The sequence below is a fragment of the Ceratotherium simum genome, chromosome 19 (genome assembly GCF_057802395.1).
Source record: "Ceratotherium simum simum isolate JZ-2026a chromosome 19, ASM5780239v1, whole genome shotgun sequence".
NCBI lineage: Eukaryota > Metazoa > Chordata > Mammalia > Perissodactyla > Rhinocerotidae > Ceratotherium > Ceratotherium simum.
The window spans coordinates 49,171,328-49,193,961 of record NC_141918.1 but is presented as its reverse complement, the minus strand read 5'-3'; the positions used below and the strand labels follow the sequence as shown (position 1 = coordinate 49,193,961).

At 37.3% G+C, this 22,634-nt stretch overlaps 1 protein-coding gene across 1 annotated transcript in view; it reads right to left on the bottom strand.

Moving 5' to 3' along the window:
* Positions 1 to 22,634, bottom strand: part of LAMA2 (laminin subunit alpha 2) — a 575,531-nt gene that overhangs the window by 93,494 nt on the left and 459,403 nt on the right. Inside the window, exons 36-40 of the mRNA XM_087444077.1 lie at positions 19,292 to 19,454; positions 17,781 to 17,991; positions 10,892 to 11,008; positions 10,020 to 10,183; positions 8,570 to 8,708 (exon numbers count right to left, since the gene is read on the bottom strand). Coding sequence (XP_087300203.1) covers positions 8,570 to 8,708; positions 10,020 to 10,183; positions 10,892 to 11,008; positions 17,781 to 17,991; positions 19,292 to 19,454 — 794 coding nt within the window. The remainder of the gene's footprint in view (positions 1 to 8,569; positions 8,709 to 10,019; positions 10,184 to 10,891; positions 11,009 to 17,780; positions 17,992 to 19,291; positions 19,455 to 22,634) is intronic.

Genomic DNA, 22,634 nt, shown 5'->3' with positions numbered 1-22,634 from the left:
CACATACAGCAACTAGAAGGATGTGCAACTATGACATACAACTATCTAGTGGGTCTTTGGGAGAAAAAAAAAAAAGGAGGAGGATTGGCAATAGATGTTAGCTCAGAGCCGGTCTTCCTCAGCAAAAAGAGGAGGATTAGCATGGATAGTTAGCTCAGGGCTCATCTTCCTCACAAAAACAAAACAAAACAAAACTTCATTACTTTAGTGTCACTTTATTTGTACCCCACAACTTTTGCTGCATCAGTTATTAAGTATTTTTAAATTTCAAATTATGTTTTTTCTTTGACCCATGAATTACTTTAAAGTGAGTTTTTTATTTAAAACACTTTTTAGGGGCAATCTTTCTGCATAATTTACTGGTGTTATTGCATTGTGATCAGAGAATGTAGTCTAGGTGTTATTGGATCCTTGGCATTTTCGGATTCCTGCCTTGTGATCTAGTCCACCGTCTTTTTTTTTAAGTTTCATGAATGCTTTATCTAATGAAGCAAATAGAATTAACTATCTCATTGATATAGAGTTCTATAAGACCATTAAATCAAGCTTGTTTATGGTACTTTTCAAATCTCCTGCATCCTTGCATCTCTTAGCTTGACCTATCAATTTTTAAGAAAGATATGGTAAAATCTCCCACTATTATTATACATATGTTGATTTCCTCGGTCTGACTTTGCCTTTATTTATTCTTAGGCTTTGTAGTTATGACCTTGCAGGTTGAAAAGTTTTTAATCTTTCTGCTAACTTGTTCCTTTGATTATATTATGATGACTCTCTTTATCTCTAATAACTCTTTTTAAAAAATTTAAAGCCTATTTTGACTCTCATTAATATTAGTATACAAGCTTTCTTCTGGTTAGAGTTTCCCTGGTGTATCTTTCTCATTTCTTCATTTTGAGTCTCCTGTACCCTTATAATTAATGGAATTTTGTGTACATCCTATATAGATGGCTGCATTTGTTAAACATTTTTAATCCAATATGGAAATCATTGCTATTGAATTGGTAATTTAATGTGTTTGCATTTATTATGAAGACAACTTGAAGCTGAGACAGTTATGCTCGTCAAATATTCTACGTGCCTCCTATATTTCCCAGCCTCCCTTACGGTCGGGTTGAGGCATGTGATGACTTCTGATCAATGGACCAGATGTGGCTCAGGCCAAGGCAGGGGAGAGCCAGCACCTCTCTTCCTTCTTTCTCTTTCCCTGCCAGGACAACCTCGGAGGCTACATAGTATGGTGTAGCTACAGGATGAAGGGAGTTGTCTGAAACATCCTAGGTGCAATACAAGACACACATTTGAATAGTATTAAGCTACTGAGATTTCAGGGGTTATTTCCTGAGGCAGATAGTAATAATTACCCTGACTACTGTATTTGGATTTAATTCTATCATATTTTGTGTTTTATATTTACCATTTTTTTTTTTTGCTTCTGTTATTCTATTTTTTGCCTTTTATAGAACTGATTGAAAATCTCCCTCTCTTTCACACATTTTTTTCTCTCCACTTATTTGGAAAGTATAGATGTTTGTTATGGTTAATTTTATGTGTTGACTTGGCTAGGCTATGGTACCCAGTTTTTGGTCAAACACCAATCTATATGTTGCTGTGAAGGTATTTCTTAGATGTAATTAACATTTAAATCAGTAGACTTTGAGTAAAACAGATTACCCTCCATAATGTAGGTGAACCTCATTCAGTTGAAGGTCTTAAGAGAAAAGACTGAGGTCCCCCAAGGAAGGAGTCTGCCTCCAGACTGCCTTTGAACTCAAACCTGCAACAACTCTTCCCTGGGTCTCCATCCTGCTGCCTGCCCTGCAGAATTCGGACTTGTCAGCCCCCACAATGGTATGAGCCAATTCCTTCAAATAAATCTCTCTCTGTAAATATATACATCCTCTTGGTTCTGTTTCTCTGGAGAACTCTGATTAATACTGCTATTTTTATTCTTTTATAATTATCCTCAATATTTAATACATATACTTAACAAAGATTAAATCTAACCAGTCTTTTACTCTCCTCCCCAAGATTCAAGGACTTTAAAAACTTTTAACTCTGATCATCTGCCCCATTTTCATGTTATTATTCTCTTGTTTTTTAGTTGTACTTTTCAAAACAATTCCACACATTTAGTAATTATTATCTGATTTGCACAATGCTTACTCAGATTTGTATACATTTACTATTTTTTTGCTCACTTTTGCCTCTTTAATCCCCAATTTCCTTGATTTTGAAGTGTACTTTGTAGTAGTTGAGTGAGAGTCTGTGATTGGTAAACTCTCAGTCTTTATTTATCTGAAAATGCCGTTATTTTGTCCTCCCCTATGAATGAGGTATGACTGGGCACAGAATTCTGAATTGGCTGACATATGGCATCAGCAACATGAGGATATTAGTGCATTGTCTTTCGACTTCTATCATGACTTCAATTCGAAATATGCTAACTGGTAAAGCTTATTCCTTTGTAGATAATTTGCATCTCCTCGCTAGATTAAAGATTTCGTTTTCTTTTTCTTTTCGGTTTCTATAGTTTAACAATGATATTTCTGGGTGTGGACTTATTATTATGTATTATGATGGGCTTCCCTACTTTGAGTAATCATGTCTTTCAGCAATACTTAAAAATTTTCAGTGTCTCTTTGACTCTTACTATTCTCCATTCTCACTCTTTTCAACTTCTGGAATTCCTATCATTACATTTTTACAATCTATATTCCTCTTCTCTTAAACTCCTTTTATATTTTTACCATGTTTTTTGCATTGTGGGTAATATTTCAACTCTTTCAATTAACTAATTCTCTTTTCCTCTGTTACTAATATGAAAGTCTTCCCATTCATTTTTTTAACTTAAATTACTGTATTTTTTAATTTTAGAAATTTTATTTGCTTCTTTTACAAATTTCCATAAGCTTTTTTAGTTCTTCTTTTGTCACTCTTTTCTATTTATTCTTTTAACATTTTAATAATTTTAAATACTTTTATTTTATATTCTCTTTCAGATTTTTTTATAATCTCAGGAGCATGTTAAGTACTTTGGCTACACTCTCTCCTAGTTGATTATTTATGGTATAGCTAAACAGACTAGTCTTGTGTATCCTTCCAGATGCTCTAAGGATTTTAATAGCCAGGACCAGTTTCCCCCCCACACCCCATTAATTTTTCAGCTCAGAAAGTAAGTCTTGTGTCATATGGATGGTATAATTTGGACTTCAATCCATAGGGTTGTGTGGTTTTAGCATCTTATGAGAGACATTTTTCAAAACTGGAGGCATGAAAAGAAACAACGCTCCATGGAATGTTCTGGGGCTGGAAGGCATGAGTGTTCACTGATGAGCACAATTGCTCCAGAGTCTCATGTTTTCACATACCTTCAACTAAAGCCTCCTCCTTTTCTAGGTTCAGGGTGATGTCTGTGATGTCTTCTCTCCCTGCTTTACAATCCCAGCCCCTAGACAGCATGATCTCTGTTTATGTTCCAAATTCACTGAGTCACCAAGGTGCCAGCTCTAGATTGTACCATTCTATTTAACTTCCCTCTATTTTTAGGTTTCCTTTTGTTTCTTCTTTCTAAAATAAAGTATGCATTAAATTTTGGGAGTTATAATTTATCTAGCATTCTCTGAATTCCTAACATTAGGATGGATCTCAATGAACTCAGGCTGCCGTGTGGTCCGAGCTCCCTGGGTTTCCTTTCTAGTATCCACGCTTCTTATCAGGGTTTTTCTCCCCACTGATCTCCCACATAAGAGTAAATTTACAAACATCCAATTTATTCCTTAGACTCTTGACCCTATAGCAAGAAAAATCTCCTTTTGAGGTTTCAATGGATGTTTACTCTCCTCATATTAAGGAATAAACACTGGGAAATCACTTACAACAGCAGTTCATGTATTTATTAGGATCAAGAGTCTAAGGCTTTAAACTTACTGAATTTTTAGGTATATTTCTCTCTGTACAACATCATTTTTCTAGACTTTCCCCCCTCTCTTTAGTTTATCTAAAGCCTGCATCTTCCTTACACAGCACTGTTCTTTACTAACTGTCTCACTATTATTGTTTCTATGAGAAAATGCATGACTTACAAACTGCCCTCACTTTCTTCTGTATTTTATATTATTTTTCCTAGAAATGCCTGGGAAAGACCATGCCAAAGATTTTTAGAATCACGGCTCCCAGGAATGATGGATAATTGTAGCAAATGAGAGAACTTGAATTTGAGGAATACCACATTGTGTACTGGAGTTGAAGGTCAGGACAAATTCTTCTCAATTTCTAATGCTCATTGTTAGTGAGGATCAGAGTAAACACTGAAACTGACTTAGAAAGGGGATCTGGACTAGAGAGTATTAAGGAACATTGTCGGGGTGTGTGTGTGTGAGACAGAGAGAGAGAGAGACAGACAGACAGACAGAAAGACAAAGAAAGAGAGTTTTAGACATTAACAGTGACTGCAGGGTGAAGAAGAGGGGACAGAAGAAAGAGGGATTCTTCAGTTGCCATGGGAAATGAAAGAGTGATTCAGGTTTTTTTTAATGCAAGATACCTAGCGAAGGTGTGGACTGCCCACATTTTCTACACTGAAGTACACATCACATAGCACATTCCATTGACTTAGAGAAAGAGAGAGAGGGAGGAAAAGAAGGAAGGAAGTTGACATTTCAGAATAGGCAGAGATTGTGTGATTATTGTCGTGTGATGATTCTTCATTCTTAAAGAATCAGAACTACAGAATTCATTCTACATTACTCTTCTTTGTTGTTGTTTGGGTATGAATGCTACCAGATTCAAGTGCACAGCATCTGAGACCTTTCCAGTGGAAAAGGGCAGAGGGCCTCCTCTCCCAGGGCCACTGAAGCTGTGCCTACTGCCTCTTGTGGTCACTCCAAGGATCCAGCAGCATATGAAATCTATTTGTTTACTTACTTCTAAAATCTGATCTGGTTGATAACGTAGGTTTCAAGTTCACCTAGGATCTAGAATTTTTTTTTAAAAAGGTTTAATTCTCTGTTGTTTTAGGATCTGAAGGTTTTTTTGAGCATCAAAGCAATTAAGATTAGAAAAAAATTACTTGATCTCCTCATTCTATTTTCTTTTCTTTTTTTTTTCGCTGAGGAAGATTAGCCCAGAGCTAACATCCATGCCAATCTTCTTCCATTTTTTGTATATGAATTGCCACCACAGCATGGCTGATGAGTGGTGTAGGTGCATCCCAAGATATGAACCCATGAACCCAGGCCACCAAAGCAGAGCGTGCCGAACTTAACCACTATACCACAGGGCCGGCCCTCCATATTCTATTTTCTAAACAGTAACATATTTCCTTTTTCCTTTTCCTTGCATCCACCAGTGAAGAGGTACTAAATGAGATGTTATCTTGGAGATCATGTGTAGGAAAACAAATGCTTTATAGTATTTTTCCCACCCAACACTAAAAGAAAAATAGTGTTTGTGTTTTTATGTCTATGTTCCTAAAATATTTCATTTTGATATTTAAATAAATTATATATGCAAGACAAATAGTTGTTACTCTTTACATAGGAATACTACACTACAAACTTTAATTGTATGTAACCTTTACGTGCTTATTATTTAATTAAAATAAAGGATCAACCTTCTTCTCACTCATATTTTCCTTACAATTCCATTCTTGATTATGTGTGCATTTATAAATAGGTAGACTTAAGTAGATTTTTAAATGTGAAATTGCTTTAAAAATGCTGTCAATTATCCTTTGAGGCTGTGGGAGATCAAGATTCGGCCACCCTAAAATCTATCTCTTTACCTTGGTTGTTTTCTCTGAGGACATTTGACCTCCCCCACTAACTGCCTAAAGAATTTGACATGGTGGCTCCTTCCTGGAACAGATCTATCATGATGGCTGTAAAGATAATGTAGGATAAATGTTACAATAGGAAAGGCACCAACAAGCCCATCTTATCGGAAGTTCTGTCTCTCTGGCCACATTCTCTGGATGGCCCTGCGAGGAGTTGCCAGACAATCATTTACATTTATAAGGGAAATCTCCATTTGTAAAGGTATCTCCCTCTCTGTTTTGAGAAGAGAGGGGGATGGCCTCATTTCTAGAGGCTTATCAATGTGGAAGTTGAGGCCTTAAGGCTGCATAATAACCTTACTCTTGTTTACTGTGCTTTAGTGGTAATCTCCTGTAACTGACTCCCCCCACCCCCAAAATCCTCCTTTGTCATTGGCTGAACATGGTATTTAAGATGAGAATTTCTGCTATTATGTTGAGAAACGCAGTGTCCCTGCTTTCTCCCATGTTTTTACATGTTATTAAACTTGATATTATTTTCTCCTGCTAACCTGTCTTGTTAATTATTTGGCCAGCCATAAGAACCTTAAGGGAAAGGGCAGAGGGAGATTCTCCCTCTTCCCCCAACAAGGCTATTTCCGCTGTTCATTTGTTTCTTTTCCTATGGTGTTTTCAATGCTTTTTTCCTTCTCACATTATCTCACGTCCATTTTCTTCACAATAGTAATTGGTTGTTTTATTGCTTGTCTGATGGGTCTTTTTTCTCCTAGTATAAATTTCTGCTTTGTTTCTTTGTCCTGTCTTTCTAATTCATTGAAAACATTCTTCCTTCTTTGCAAGGCTAGACTCAAATGAGTAGAGGACTCTCTGTGTTGTTACCCTTTGAAATAATAAACTTAACCTCATTCTTCTGTGTTTATCTAAAGCTCTAGCAATAATGCCAGATCTTACATTTATGGAATGCTAGCCCTATCTAGGTAATTGCTCCACTTAATGACTGGCAAATACATTTCGTTTCCAGTAAAATAGAACTATACTATAATGATTTATTAAAATTAAAGCTGTACTTATTCAGTTCATGAAATGCAGTCCAACAAACTTTCTGGGACCAATTAGGTAACCATTTAATAAATCAGTGATTCTTTTTAGCCCTTATTTTGTAATTTTTCAGACATCTAATTATTTTTACATAGTTTATGGAAGGAGAGAAGGAATAACAATAACAAGGGAACATGTTGTAATGCATTAGAACTTGGCCTAGCTCTATGTTTGAGGTTGGCTAGCATATCATGTGTAAGCATCGGTGTTGAGGAAAAGTGAACAATTCACGTTGGCAGAAAAATGAGAGACTCCTAAGTGTAAAGTGATAGTATTAAATTTGGGTGAACTTAAACAGCTCTTTAACATAAAATGTTAGAAGTTTATAAGGATGAAGCTATGACAATAGTGAGCTTTTTATTGGTACAAAAGATTCAATAGGCATGAAAAATATCAATTAGCATGACACTCATTCATTCACTCCTGAGTGTCTCCTATTTACCAGCCACTGTGCTAGATACTGAAAATGGCCATCCAGTGTAACATAGGTCAGATGAAAACGGGGAAATTAGGGTCTTTAAAACAGAAAATTACCTAGGAGAAATGGATAAATAGTTTAGTTTAGATTTGAAAAATTGGTTCATTTCGAAAGGATAACTGAGCATAAGGAAGTTTCTGCAATAATTGTGTCATGATTTTGAAAAAGAATAAACAGAACATATGGTATTAGTAGAGCTAATGCCAGAGAAACCAAAACAGCAGTAATTGCTGATGGAATATAACATTTTCACTATGACCACAAAGCAAACCCTCTAAGAGTGTGGTAAATATCTGAATATCCCTGAGATCCAAGAAAGCATTTGTGCCCTATACCAAAGCAAAGAAAATATTGATCTGTTTCTTTAACACCAATCATTTATGCATATTTCATTCACAGTCAAATGTTTAATCAAGTTTTTTTTCCTCCTAAAATTCTGATATATTGGGGAGATTCTGTGTGAAGCCAAAGGAGTAAATGATGGTTCGGAACATTTTAACTCACCATGTGCTTCTGATGAGGTGTTTTTGGACCTAAAATAGTATTACCAAGGTTTATCACATAAGTTATTTACAAAATGTTGCGCTACATGTAAAGGATGAAGATTTGGCACTATTGAAGATACTCAGATAATGTGCTGTACTCAACACCCCAAAACTCTAAAATATTAATTCCAAATTTATTTTGAACAATGACAGCAGCTGAAGGTTGCTTTGAAGGCAAAAGTTTAAATTGATAAAAAATAGTATGAATAGTTTAGAAGCACAGGATCTGATGAGTTTTGCAAAATGTGTACTTTATAGTCAAACTTCACATATAACCAATTTGTGTGTGACTATAAGCAATGGTGTTAATTTTTAAGGCACTTTCTTGATGATGATCACATTTGAAATAATAGTGATAAATTTCCTTGTCCAGAGTCTTATGTTTGACTCTTTTTCTTCTGTTAATTGGTAGCTTGGCATCTGTGATAATTTTGAGACTCTTATCAGTAGTGCTAAGTAGTGGGTGATTAAGAAGAGTTCTTCTATGATTATAGCACATTCAGAGCTTATTTGGGATAAAATTTAAAAGGAGCCTTTGAAAATAATTCAAAACAAATTTTCTAAATTACCAGGATTTTCCATAGCTCATTTGAATTTGAGAAATTTAGTTTAGGTACTTACTCAAAGAGATTGACCTCTATTCTCAGGATGTAACACTATTTGTTGTCTTACCAGTTTTGTAGCTTCATGTGCCAGACCTTTGGCTTCTTTGGCAATTTTCTCAGCTTCATCAATGTAGTCCTTAATATTGCTGTAAGCTTTGAAGGCTGCAGTGGCATTGAAGGAGATGTTTTTAGCCTCATCAAGGATTCTGTTGGGATTACCCAAAAAAAGAACATCAGAGCAGCTGGTAGTCAAATGGAGAACATCTTACTTATAACAAATATGGCTTCCAAATGATCACAGCCAATATAATTATGATTATTCCAAATCATAAGGAAGTATCTACTTATTGTATTATGTTGTAGTTTTCAATTTAAACTCATATTTCTAGGTAATTCAGCTATAAAATACTACCAACATATTTTTAAAGACCCATAGTATCCTCCAAAAGCTTTTGCAACCATGTTCAGCATGCAAGTGTGAGCAGTGGGACGATCCTTTACATCATTTGTGAAGCACACTACAAGCTTCCGAGCACTTGTACCACATTACTAGAATGAATTTCACAAAATCTCTCTAAGGTAGGCATGCCTCCCAGATGAGGATAAACGAATCTCAGAAGGTTAAATAGCTTGTCTCAGGTCACATGACCAACACGTCACTAATTAAGGACTTGGAGCCAGCGTCTGCTGACTTCCAGCTTACTACTCCATTTACCATCCTTCATGCCAAATTGGCAAAAGTCAGCTATAAAATGAATTGTGCCCAGGGTCTTCAAATATTAATATTTCCATTTGTGCCAATGAGTATTAAATATTGGAACAGAACCTTACACATGTCATATATTAAATACAGATTTATTTGGGAAAATTATTCTTGGGGCTAATAGCACCTATATTTATCATGACAATTCCAAAATTGTAGGGGAAGCATACCAGGTATACCTAGAAGGCTGTTTACAAGTCAAACACACCTCACCACTTGCCCCTCCCTCGTCTGACCCATATAAGAATCCCAGCCATAGTGGGCTGTTATTTCACAGGGGAATATGTAGTGTCTTCCTGGAGTTTGAAACAGAAAAAAAGACTTAAAGGCTATGCATGGAGCCACATTTTCAAAAGCCACCCTTTTAACAATAAATAGATTTGATTTCATTAAAAATATAAAACTGAAATTTGAAGCAGAATGTGTGTTTATATATTATTATTTAAAATGTTAATAAGGCAACCGCTGTGCTCTCTAATAAACAGAAACTATTTTTTCCAAGGGTAGCCTCGGGCTGTGTTCACTCCCTGCCAAGCCATATTTGAATCCATTTTTAACTCAGACTTTTGATGCTGCTCCAGTAGGGCTTTGCCCAGACTCTCCTAATTAGGCTCTTCCTCAGAAAGGCCACGTAGCTCGTATGTTCATAATTACAGAAATCAAGATTTGAAAGAGACTCTCTACCATTTCTGTTAGTCAAAACTTTTGGACAAGTGTCAAGACACACAGACATTTCCAATAACAAATGACATACCCGTCAAGGACAGCAGATGAGTCATTCAGCTGAGCCGCGTGGCTCTCAGCCTGGGACACCTTTTCAGCAAGCTTCCTGCCCTTCATTTCTCGGGAGAGGTCGTCTATTTTATCTCTAAGCTCCTCAGACATGGGTGGCAATTTGGTCTGAATGTCTTCAACGTACTGATGTGTAGAGAAGAGAGGGCATTTTAAGTAAGTGAATGCAAAGCTCTTCTCATTTACTACTTTCTCTATGAGGTCTAATGACGCTCACTTAGTTTATTATGAAACTTCAAATTTTCTACTATAGCAAAAAGGGAATAGAGAATAAAAGCTGTTATTTAATGAAAGAGATTAGGTAATACATGAAGCCAATTTACACTAAGAGAAACCTAACTATCTTTTTAAAAAAATTCTACTTCATAGGTATAAATGCATAAATGATAGTTATCAGGATCTTTTGAACCATTTGCATTTCTATTACCATATATCATAGTATCTACTGCATTAGACAGTATGTTAAAAGTCTATTTGTTAAGTCTATATTTCTCTTTTAACTAATGTTATATAAACATTGAAGCCGATTGAAAGTGCTGTCCTAGGAACATGAAATGCCCTTCATTCACTGCGGAAAAAAATACCAGGTTTCTGTGAGTGTTGTGAGGACTGTCACAGAGACATTCCTGTCTCTTGGGAGAACAATGTGAAGTTCTAATGGCTGCCAATAGATGGCCATGGTCACAGTAAAATGATGCAAGCACAATTTTACACCCACAAGAACAAAAGTATAAGTATTTGCTTATATTACTGAGATTTCTCATTGGTTCCCATTTATAAAAGCCTGTGTCATTATCATCTTTCTTTTGTCTTTGGGTTTTATCAGATACTCACGTCTATGACTGAGTTGATTTCATTTGCAAGACGGTTGGCCTCATCAAGTATGTCATTGCCTTCTTTTAAAGTGTCCTCAGTTTGTCGCTTGCCACTTGCAATAGCCTCCTTCTTTTTCTGTAGGACAGTATGAGCAAACATCAAAATGCCCTTCGGGGAAAACCCTATCCAGCCCCATATTCCTGACTTTTCTGAGCTGTCTGAACAAAGGCTTTGCAAACAAGGTACGTCATGTTCACAATGATGCTAGATGAGAATGACATAAACTACCCAGCCAGTCCTCCAAGAGCTATTTTATTTAAATGCCTGTACAAGTACCTTCTTCCTCCCATTGGCAGAAAGTCATCCACGAGAAAAAAAGTTATGTGAAAGAAGCTGAGGGATTAACCACTATTTTTAAAGGAAAATGGACATCCATTTTTAACTAAAATGTAAGCACTGAACATGTATTACTGAACATGTGGTAGTGCGCTAAATTACATTGCAACTAGACATTAAATTCCGGAATCTATGTCTAAATGAGTATTTTGTGAGCATAAACATAAGCAGGTTTACTCTATGGAAATTCAGTAAAAAACTGGAAGAAGTGGGACTTTTAAGGGAACTTAAGAGGAAGTACTTTTCAAAAAAAGAGAAACTATCACATGGAAGAATAAACTTAATGGACTGTTTCATAAAAAGAGAGCAGACTCGAATTTCTCTTTGAAACTGATGGCTTGTCCGAAAACTACATGAAACGCACTCCTAGCCTAGAAGAATAATATCAATGAGAGAGAAATATTGCTATTTCTGCATTCGGAGCACACTTTGGCCTATTTTTTTCTTTATGCTTCAGACTCATCACTTTCTTACCTGTGGATTTAACTGCATCAACTATAATTTTAAGCCTCTGACATTTATGTTTTTTATATACATAATAATGCTGGTTTATATATTCGTTTAGATCTCAATACATGCCAGGTAGTTTATAAGCTTATCTCATTTAATTCTACACTAACTCTATGGGTCTTGTGTTTATTACCTTTTAAATGAATAGGAAATTGAACAAGTCAAGTGATTTACCCAAAGTCACACAGTTAGTACAGTGTGGTTAAGATCTGAGCCCTGGTCTAACTACTAGTAGAGCCTGGGTCTTGAACTGTGAAAGCACTGACTCTCCTATGATAGAATCACATTTCTTATCTGCACTGGAATAGTGCCAATTTCACACCTTCCTTCCCTACCTCGTCACCAACCACTTCAATATGTTGCCAGGTTATATCCACCTTGTTCCTGCCTCTCAGCCTTGATACTTCCAGTTCCCTCCACCATGTGCCCTTCCCCAGTTCTTTGTCTGGCTTCCTCCTCTATTCTCTGCTCACAGTCACATCACTGACCACCTATCTAAAAGAGCACTCATCCTCATGGCAATTATTTTCTATATACTAGAGCACAGAGATTTCAAACTAGATTTAGGTAACAGCCTCCCTGGGTTGGGATCCCAGCTCTGCCCACTCACAAGCTATGAAACCTGGGTCAAGTAATTTTGCCTCATATAAAATGCTTAGTCCCTCGCTACTCAAAGTGTGGCCCACTGGTCAGCAGCATCAACATCACCTGGAAGTTTGTTAGAAATACACAATCTCAATGCCTTTTTGGAAACTACCAACTCAGAATCTGCATTTTAACAAGAACCCCAGGTGACTGATATACACAGTAAAATTTGAGAAGAACTGGCTCAGAACACTGCCTAGCACACGGTAAACACTACATAATTGTTAACAGTTATAATTAATTTATTTTGTTTTTCCTAGCACTCACTTATCTGAACTATATTATATAGGGTGGCCATAAACTATAGAAACAAAGATAATATTATTTTATATTTTGTATAGATTGAACCATCTTGATTGTTTCTTCTGGGTGATGCTGAAAGCACAGGTTATTTAATGAAAATCAGCAACAGCAATTCATCACAAGATGCATGGACAGGGACTAGTAGAAACACACAGCCTATTGAACTGTACATAGCTGACGAAGGAAAATATATGGAATTCATCATGGAAGATCACTGAACTTATCACTTATTATGTATATTAGGCCATGCTCCAGACTTTATGGCCATATTATATACTTCTTCGTTGGTTTAGTGACTATCTCCCTCACTATAATATAAATTCCACAAAAAGAGTCTTATGTATCACTCTATCTCCAGTACCTAGAAGAGTTTCCTCAATAAATATATGTGATTGAATGAATGAAATTAGAGTCCATTCCTGGGACTTGAACTGGTGACACTTGGCTTATTCAGCTACTCCTACCACTGGCTAATTCAGAGGAAGTTTCAATATGTCATTCCCTGTCATGGACAACAAACATAGGCATCGTTTTGATGTTCCTGATCACAAGTCATATCTTATCTTCCAAGGGTTCGACATTCTTTTACATAACTACCAATTTTAGCCCTTAGCTTTTCTATGAACTAGTTTATAGTTATACCATGTACAGACATTCAAGAATCTTTCTTCAAAACATGACTTGTTTGTATTAATGAATCAAAGTAATTTAAAATGCTGGACCAATGGAGAGAGAATATGTCCACATATATGTTAGGTGAAGAGCTAGATACATTTTGGTTTGAGTTAAGCAGTGAGTGAGAATCTTTACAAAAGATCTATTTGAGTCACTTTAAGGAACCAATTGTTACGAAGATCAAAATGTGTTACTTATCACAGTAAAGCAGAAATGATGATCTCAAGATTAAGGAGATTTTAGAGGTGGCTAATTTTCAGATTAGACATTGATGGAATCTAGTTTGAACCAAGGAAAGATGGAGATTTGGAACTCCCAAATATTGATAAAAGTATAGATATAACATTTATTTGTGTTTGCTTTATGGCACTTTCTTTATTCATTGGAAAAAAATTTCTGTTCTATCTTTGTTTCAGACACTGTTCTAAATCCTGGGGATACAGTGAGCAAGAAGACAGGTTCCTCATGGCTTGTCTCAAGGAGGGAGAAAATGAATGAGTAAATTCACGTGTAATATAGTTTCAAGTAATATGAGTGCTATAAAAATAAATAGAGAGAGGGAATGGATAGAGAATGATGTAGAATATAAAATACCTAAGGTAAGAAGCTTTGAGTATTTGAGGAACAAAAAAGAGGCCCATGTAGAGAGAGAATTTTTCTCCAAAAATAAACCATAAGCACAATTGTCAAGTGATTTTGTTTGGATACCAAGGTTGATTATGTTTCTACTTTTAACTTCTTATTAGATCTTAATTCTTCCCACAGCTATGTAAGTTTAACATCTTTTTTGGGGGGGGAGGTGATGTGGGGGTGGATTAAGACCTACAAAAGTTATCTTCCTGTCTATCCTTTATCTAGCAACTCACTCTTACACTCCCTCCTTTTGCAAGGTTATGATGGTAGATTTGGGGACAGATTGTTCAATACATGTTCCTTTGCTAATTGAATTGCTCATCTTCTTTTTGCCCCTCAGGCCCCCAGTTCCCTCTGCCTTCTCTCCATTGCTAGAAATGCCCTTCTAAAGGCCCCTGCATGCAAAGCCTTCTAGGATCTGGCTCCAAACGCTGTTTCCAGAGCCATCTTCTGCTACAGACCTTTATGTAGCGTATGCATGAGCTTTATTGCTTGATTTGACATTTCCTCAGCTCACCTCACACTTGCAGAGCTCTGTGCTTGTGCTCATGCTGCTCCATCATTTCTCTCAATTTCTGCTAGGATGCCATCATTTTTGTGAATCTTTGCTGATTCTCCCAGCCCATTGTAACCATAGGATTACATATAGTGAAAGGTTAAAATGCCTGAATTTTCAGGAGTCTGTAGTTCTGAGGCCAGAAATCATTCCTATTCCACCTCAAACACCCTGGTTACCCACAGCACCTTGATATGGTAGGTGTCTGACAGATATTTAAATATTATCCCGCCTACTTTCCTAGCCTTATATACTATTTATACACTATTTTCTAATACAAAACCAATTCTCCACTTTACATGAACCACTCACAAGTTCCCTGAAATGTAACTTTAATTCATGACTCCAATATTTCAATTGCTTCCTATAGCTTTCAGCGTAAAAACCAAATTCCTTAACTTGGTCTCGGAGTGCAATTCTCTTACAGCTCATGGTCTGGATCCTGTCTATCTTTTTTGGCTTTCTATCCTCCCACTCATTCCCACGCAGTCTTCATTCCAATCCTATGCTTTTCCCTATTTCTGGAATGTTCTTCCCCTTCTACTTTGACTAACTAGTGCCCACCCTTCAGGACTTCAGGATGTAGCATACATGTCAGGTCCTCTATGGAGCCCTTCCTAAACCCAGGGGTGATTAAGACGCCCTTCCTTTGCTTACCTCCATGATAACTACAGATTGTATAGAGCAGTTTACTTGTGTGTACCTCCCATGAAATACAAGTCCCCTGAAGTCATCAGAGATGGAATTTTATTCTTTATATCAGTGGTTCTCAAACTTTCAGATTCAGTGCATCTGACTCACTGGAGGGGTTTTTAAAACACAGGTTGCTGGGCCCGACTCCCAGTTTCTGAGTTGAAAAGTTTGGGGTGCGGCCCAAGAATTTGCATTTTTAACAAGTTTCTAGGTGATGCTGATATTGCTGTTGCAAGGACCACACTGTGAGGACCAGTGTTTGATATAATCAATATTATTTAGCACATTTCCTGAATTTAGTAGGGGCTTGATAAGAATTTTTAATAAAAATTACATGCTTACCTCCTTAAAATAAAAAATATTGGAGTTGGGTTTTAATTATATCACCTTCTTTGTGGGCACAGGCACAATAAAGTCATGTATTTAGAACACAGCTCATTATTCAATCAAATGGATACAAGGTACCAGTTGTTCTCAAACCTGTACGCACATCAGATTAACCCAGGGAGAGTTTTAGAATATGGACCTTGGGCCACACCCCAGACCAGACAACTCGCCCTTTGGGTGGGAGCCCAGGGAATCTGTCTGTTTAACAATCTCTTCAGGTGATTCTTTGTCAGCCAGTCTAGCACTAAGCTTGGTAATCAGCCTAACCAACCTTGGCAAGCAGCCTTAAATATGCTGCACCTTCCTCATGTTAATTTAGTCAGTTTATCTATTTACTCCAGTAAGTTTTTAACAAGTCTTTAGCTAGGCATGGCACACAAAATGAAAATACAAAAAGGCCCACTCAGAACTTCAATACCGACTACATAAGCTCCAGGCATCTCTAGGGGTGCCCAAGAATGATGGCTCCTGGTTTCAACACCACTAAAAGGAAGGACTAGCCGGAAGCACCATTTACTGTGCCGCTATAACTCTTCTTGAAATGCTTCCCAAATGCTTATTATGCTTGCCACACAGGTAATTTTAATTTCTTAAACTGTTGCCATAAAATGGAGAGGTGCACCTCCGGGTAAGTTACACCGCTGGTGTGTCACGGAGCAGGATCAATCACGCTGGAGGCTCTGATAGGACGGCGGCCCAGCATCCCGCCTAACGAGCTGGTGCTTTTTCTTTAATATTGCCAGCATGTCAGCAGACTCCAAATTGGTTAAGATTAGACACATCAGTTAAGAAAAAAGTGAGCCTCCTCAGTTTTCTATCAAAATGACAAGGCTAGGTCCCAGGAGAGGGACTCAGAAAAACAAACAAATAAAACTTTAAAAAAATTAATTCAACCTCTTGCTTCTTAATCCAAAGGAAAATGGAAAGAAATGAGTGGATAAAAAAAATCCAGATTCATTTTATTCAACTGTCATGCCACAAACATTTTTGAGAGCATAATATATGCCAGAGAGTGTTCAGTTCTAGTTGAAGGTGAAATTATATGTTAGAAGAAATATAGGTCTGCTGCTGTTTTCAAATGTGTTGGGGTCAAATACTTTGTAAAGAGCAAAAGCAGGTTTGTCTCTGGGGAGAAAGTTGCTGTTGTTGTTTAAATACCAAATATAGATTTGTACCATTATATGTGGTGAATTTACTCTTGAGAAAAGAGATCAATTTGCCATATTAAGTATTAGGAAAGAAAGAGAGAGAGAGAGAGGGAGGGAGCGAGAGTGGGAGGGAGAGGAGGGAAGGAAGGCAGGAAGGCAGGATGGAAGGCAAGGAGGCAGGGCAGGGAGGGAGGAAGGAAGGAGGGAAGGAGGGAAGGATGGAAGGTATAGATGGAGGAATCTGTTTTAGTTTTAGCTTCAACACCCTAAAAAAGTCAAAGGCTGCCATTTCTTGAGGATGGAAGTACCTGTTGTCTGTGACGAAAAGGAGAGAAAAATAACTCAGACTTGATCTGTTCATGTTAGCCCCTTGTAAAATATCATTTCATAGCACACACTGGAAATGAAAAGAAAACCCTAATCTTCCCAAGCTCTCTCATGTGCCCAGATTCCACTAGAAAATACTTGGTACTTCTGTGATTTATAGCAGCCAGATGTCTAAAGCATGGTTTATGGATTAGGCTGGATGGATTGATATCATAGGATATCGGTACTTGAAGATACCCTAGACATGCTCTAGTATAATACCCCATTGTATAGTTGGGGGACGATGCTCAGAGACTATAATTGACTTGCCCAAGCCGTATTTCTGGTTAGTGGTACAGTTATCATTAAGACCAAGGTCTCCAGACGCCCAGTAAAGAGCTCCTTTCTCTGAACCATACTGTCCTTAAAAATCTTCAATAGTTTAGGTTATCTAAATTGTATCTGATTCTATGGGCAATGGTCATTGATTAAAAAAAAAAAAAAAAAAGATCGTTCCCTGTTCTGCTTCTTAGAAGTCTCCTTTCAGAGTCTTCTTCTTGATCTTTGTAAATGAGCATCAACTTGACTTACCCATCCATGTTCAACTCCCCACCCCGCACCCCCTGGTTCAGATGAAAGAGTCCCCAAGACTCACCTCCAAAGCAGTCATGTTTTTCTGGTTGGCTGCAGATAAGCGATTAGCTTCTCTGATTTTATCTGTGGCTTCTCTCAACAGGTCCCTAGCATCATCCACTTTGTTTTTGTAGTCTGCCAGTTTCTCCTGAAGATCTTTCTCCATTTCTTCATTTTTCCCTCGGGACTCTCCAAACAACTTCTTCACTTTCTTCAGAAGGCCTTCTGCAGCTCTGTAACCACACCCGGCCCAATAATACACAACAAGCCCTTGTCACCGCCTCAGGGTTTATTGGTATTCAACTATGTTACAAAAGAGTGCTTACATTAAAAGAATGGAAAAAGAAGACAATATTTAAAGCAGACTGACTATGTACTAAACCAAGTTGAAATCTTGTACCTGAAAATTGGCGAGACCATTTAGAATTAAAATTAAAGCCCTAAAATCCACACATTTTAAATTTATTAGTACTATAACATTTTCGATTGGAAACAGTCTCACGTTATTCTCATAATCTGACTGATGAAATGAGTTTTATGATTCACTTCACATACAAAAAAAGGAGAGCCACCTGATTCACCATAATGAGACATATTTTCTCTCTGTTACTTTGAATACAAGGTAGGAATATTGATTTGTTTGGTTAGAAACCGTGAACAGAACTTTGTGTTCCTGACATGCTAGGATAATATTGTGATTTTGATCTCCTTTTCTTTTTCTTTCAGCTGAGTGATCTGGGAGTTTCCTGGGTAAAGTTGATAGTTTTCCTAAAGTGTTACTATCTGAGCCCTTAAGAAATGCTAAATACATGAAAAACAGTAGTTCTCAAATAAATAGGCCTTATAATCCCCTGAAGCCCTTGTCAAAACAGATTGCTGGGCTCCATCCCCAAAGTTTCTGATTCATAGGTCTGGAGTGGGGCTTGATAATTTGCATTTCTAACAAGTTCTCAGGTGCTGCTGGGTTAGTATATACTATTTAAGTATTAATAACACCATCACTTTGAAGTTAGCTGACTATGGATGTAAAAATGTATTTTTTTATTGAGTGTGTAGTCACAAGAGTTCATTAGCATTAGTAAAATGACTATCACTATTCCCAACCCTTATTTCAAAGTATTAGGCATTTATTACTTGACAACTGTTCTATTCAGCATTTCTTAAGAGGACAAAATGCATAGGATGGCCTGCTAAACTCATAACTTTATTTATCCAAAGATATTTTTATTAAAACAAAAAAACCATTGAAAGTGTACAAGTCCCAAATACAGGTAATGAATAGAGAAAGCTCAGTAGCCTAATGACGGAAGGGCCAGCACCAGAAAGGGCTATTTTGGTTATTTATATATAGGCACAAACATGCTTTCAATCCATTTTAGAGCAAGATAAAGTATAACTAAGTAAATGAAAAATAAACAGCAAAGAAACAAAGTATCTTCTACTCACGTGTGAGGGAAAATTTAGAAAACTGTAAAAACAATTCGGAAAGCTCAATTTATCAAATGAAAAAAAAATAATAGAGCGTTAACTCACACCAACTCGTCCTCAGCGACTTCCTTTTGTGAATCTAGATTTTTCCTCCTCAGTTCTGTCATCATCTGATCAATCTCTTTCTGAAGCCCTTGCAAATTTCTCTCAAAGGCCTTGTCTGGAGTTCCTAGAGTTTCATTTAACTTTACAGCTTTTTCATTTACAGCTGCAGGGGGTAAAACAAATTTTGCAAATTAGTAAACAAAAATGCCACACGTAAAAATGACACTCAGCATCTGCTCTTCCTCACATCTCCAAATGAAATGCAGTTTGCCTTGCGTGTTCCTGCCGGGAAAAAGAGAGGCAGTTAACACAACAATCCGTAACAAACAGGGAAGTGCGACATATTTCTCTATATAATATTTCTTTTTGGGGGTACTGTAATTAAAGCATGGTGTTTCTACTTCAAAAGGAAGAAATACAGGTGGCTCAAACCCTCTTCAGGTAAGAGGTACAAAATGAGATGTGTAGCATAACCCCTCGAAGCTGAACACACAGGTCTGCATTGCTGATAAGATAATCATATTCAGTCAATTTTAAAATACTAAATACAGAAATACTCTCAGTGATGAGATCTTTGAAAATGAACCTGCCCTTGCATGTCCACACACTTCCGTGTTCATTTGTTTAAATGAGGAAAGAGGCACTGGTCTAGGGACAAGGGTTATAGATTTGGGCTCAAAGATACCTTCCAGCAGTAACATCCGTCTTAAGAGTCTGTGTTTATGATGCATTAAATGGGGTTTCAACTGTGTTCTTTGGAATCTTAGGATTCTCCAGGTGCTTCAGGTCTTCTACAAATGATGTCTATTCAGCCAAGGATCTATTTTATAGGTTGGTGTTCCGGGCAAATTTCATTTGAAAAAAGAATTCTATGTCAAATAAAAGTTTGAAAAAACTGGTGAATTGAAACATTTATGAACTTATACCATTAGTTTCAGACCAACTTTTCCTGAAGTGTGTTCTGTGTAACATTAATTTAAGAAGTTGAAGGAAGATATTTTCTCAAACTCTTTTGTCTGCTGAACCCTAGAGTGAGGGTTCTGGGTTGGCCAAGAGACACCTTCTATCATTCAAGGCTGCATCCCAAGACCTCTTTAAGATGTAAAGAATCCTGAAAATTCATTTCTATTCTTGGATGAACTTTCCTGGTCGGCACTGGTCAGAGTTGCTCCAAGGGCAGGATGCAGAGTTTCTGAAACAGGTGCACGTAGGCAGGCCAAGTAGAGCAGCCGTGGAGAGTGTGACCTGGTGGTTAGCGCAGTGGTTCTGAACTGTGGTCACCAGACAAGCAGCAGCAGCGTCACCTGGGAACTTGTTAGAAACGCAAATTCTCAGGCCCCACCCCAGACCTACCGAGGCAAAAATTCTGCAGGTGGAGACCAGCAATCTGTGTTTTAACAAGCCTTCCAGGAGCTTCTGATGCACACTAGAGCTTGAGAATCACTGGCTTAGCAGAAGGAATTGAGTTGCAATCCCTAATTCTACCCCTTCCAAAATGCATCTTTCTTATTCTCTTTTCATGATAAATATCTTTGGTTAGAAAGTTGCTGTAGTCAACCGCTTATTCCTGAGAGCCATAGTTTAACCTGCAGAACAAGTTGAATCAGGTGGTTTAAAGAATAAATATGGCCATTCCCGGCCCTGTGGTAGAAATTATTGCTCAGGTGCTGTATTCCTAGAAGTCAGTGAGGGTGGGTCTTTCTTGGTCAACTGCTTAACAGTCATACCTTGACATATGCCAAGGAAGCTTCTCAAGACTCCACCGCTACTGCTAGTAAGATATCACCTAGGCTGTGTCATGTGTGTTAAGGAACCATGGACTGATTGGAAAGCTCCTTGGTCCAGCAGACTATGTGGGAACCTCACCAGAATGGTGATTATTAAATGTAAGAAGGTTTCTGCTTCCCAGATTTCAGGAAAGGCAGTAGTAGATTTGGCTCTGCCTATGCTAGAACCCCACCCTTAGGTCTGAGTACATGCTTGTCTGTGCAGTTGATTTTAACCAATCCTAGCATGTAAGTAACCACAGACATCATTTGCATTCACTTTTTTTTTTTTTCTTAATGAAAGGGAATAACTCCACTTCCCAACTTGCCAAAGGTGCATCTTTTTCCCTTATTAAATGAATATAGGCATGTTTTTTGAAATTTGATTGAATTTAGGTCCTGGGCCAAGAGGGTTTTGAGGAAGGAAGGAATGTGAGATATAGCCTCACTTGTGGTCTACTTGCAGAGAAAAATCTGGTGGAAAAAGAATGATATAAGAGAGAGAAAAGAAAAAGAAAAAGAAAAAGAGGGCTGTACGTTTTGGAATGCATGCATTATTTCTTCTAAATTAAGTAATATGTAAGCAACTAGAAGAAATTAGTAGGGTACACAAAAACTGCTTTAGCAAAATAAGGCTGTATTAGGAAAGCAAGCATCATTTTAATAGAAGATATCCGACTGCCCCACTGCTTCTCTGCATGGAAGGTGGAAATTCTGAGTATTTTTAAACTAAAGATGAATGTGTTATCTAGTCTCTTACTCAAAGATATATACTATCAGTTCAGTGTGTTTCTAACAGTATTAAAAATAATTGTGAAATAAGTATATCTTTTAAATTTATTTGTTTCTAACTTATTTCAAAGGCAATTTAAAGTAGTTTTAAAATATCTTTAAAACAAGACATACCATGATATTCAGTGCAGTGAATCCTAAATCTAGTGCTAGGTGTCTTAGTAGCCGAAGCATAGTGGGGGATGAAAAGAGGACACTTAAGAGGTTACAATATCTGTAACATACGAATAAATTAATTCCTCAGGAAAAGCAAAGTTGTTTTTCACACTGAACCTGAAAAAAAAATATCCTCTGATGGGTAAATTTATCCCGAATGACAAATACTACTGTGACCTGGGAAACAGGAAAGAAGGGTGTCTAGCATTTATTACATCTTATTACACATCAGGACATACACTAATTGGTTTATATATGTTCACTCATTAATTCTAATAGTGCCTGGAATAAAATATAGTCTATTCATTATCTAATCAGGGGTCACAGCACAGTAGACTTTAAAAATTATAGTGAGATCAGAATGCCTTAGATTAATAGAAGTTGATTATCTATAAAGAGACATGACTTGGGCCGGCCCCGTGGCTTAGCGGTTAAGTGCGCTCGCTCCGTTACTGGTGGCCGGGGTTCGGATCCAGGGCGCGCACCGACACACCACTTCTCCGGCCATGCTGAGGCCACATCCCACATACAGCAACTAGAAGGATGTGCAACTATGACATACAACTATCTACTGAGGCTTTGGGGGAAAAAAAAAGGAGGAGGATTGGCAATAGATGTTAGCTCAGAGC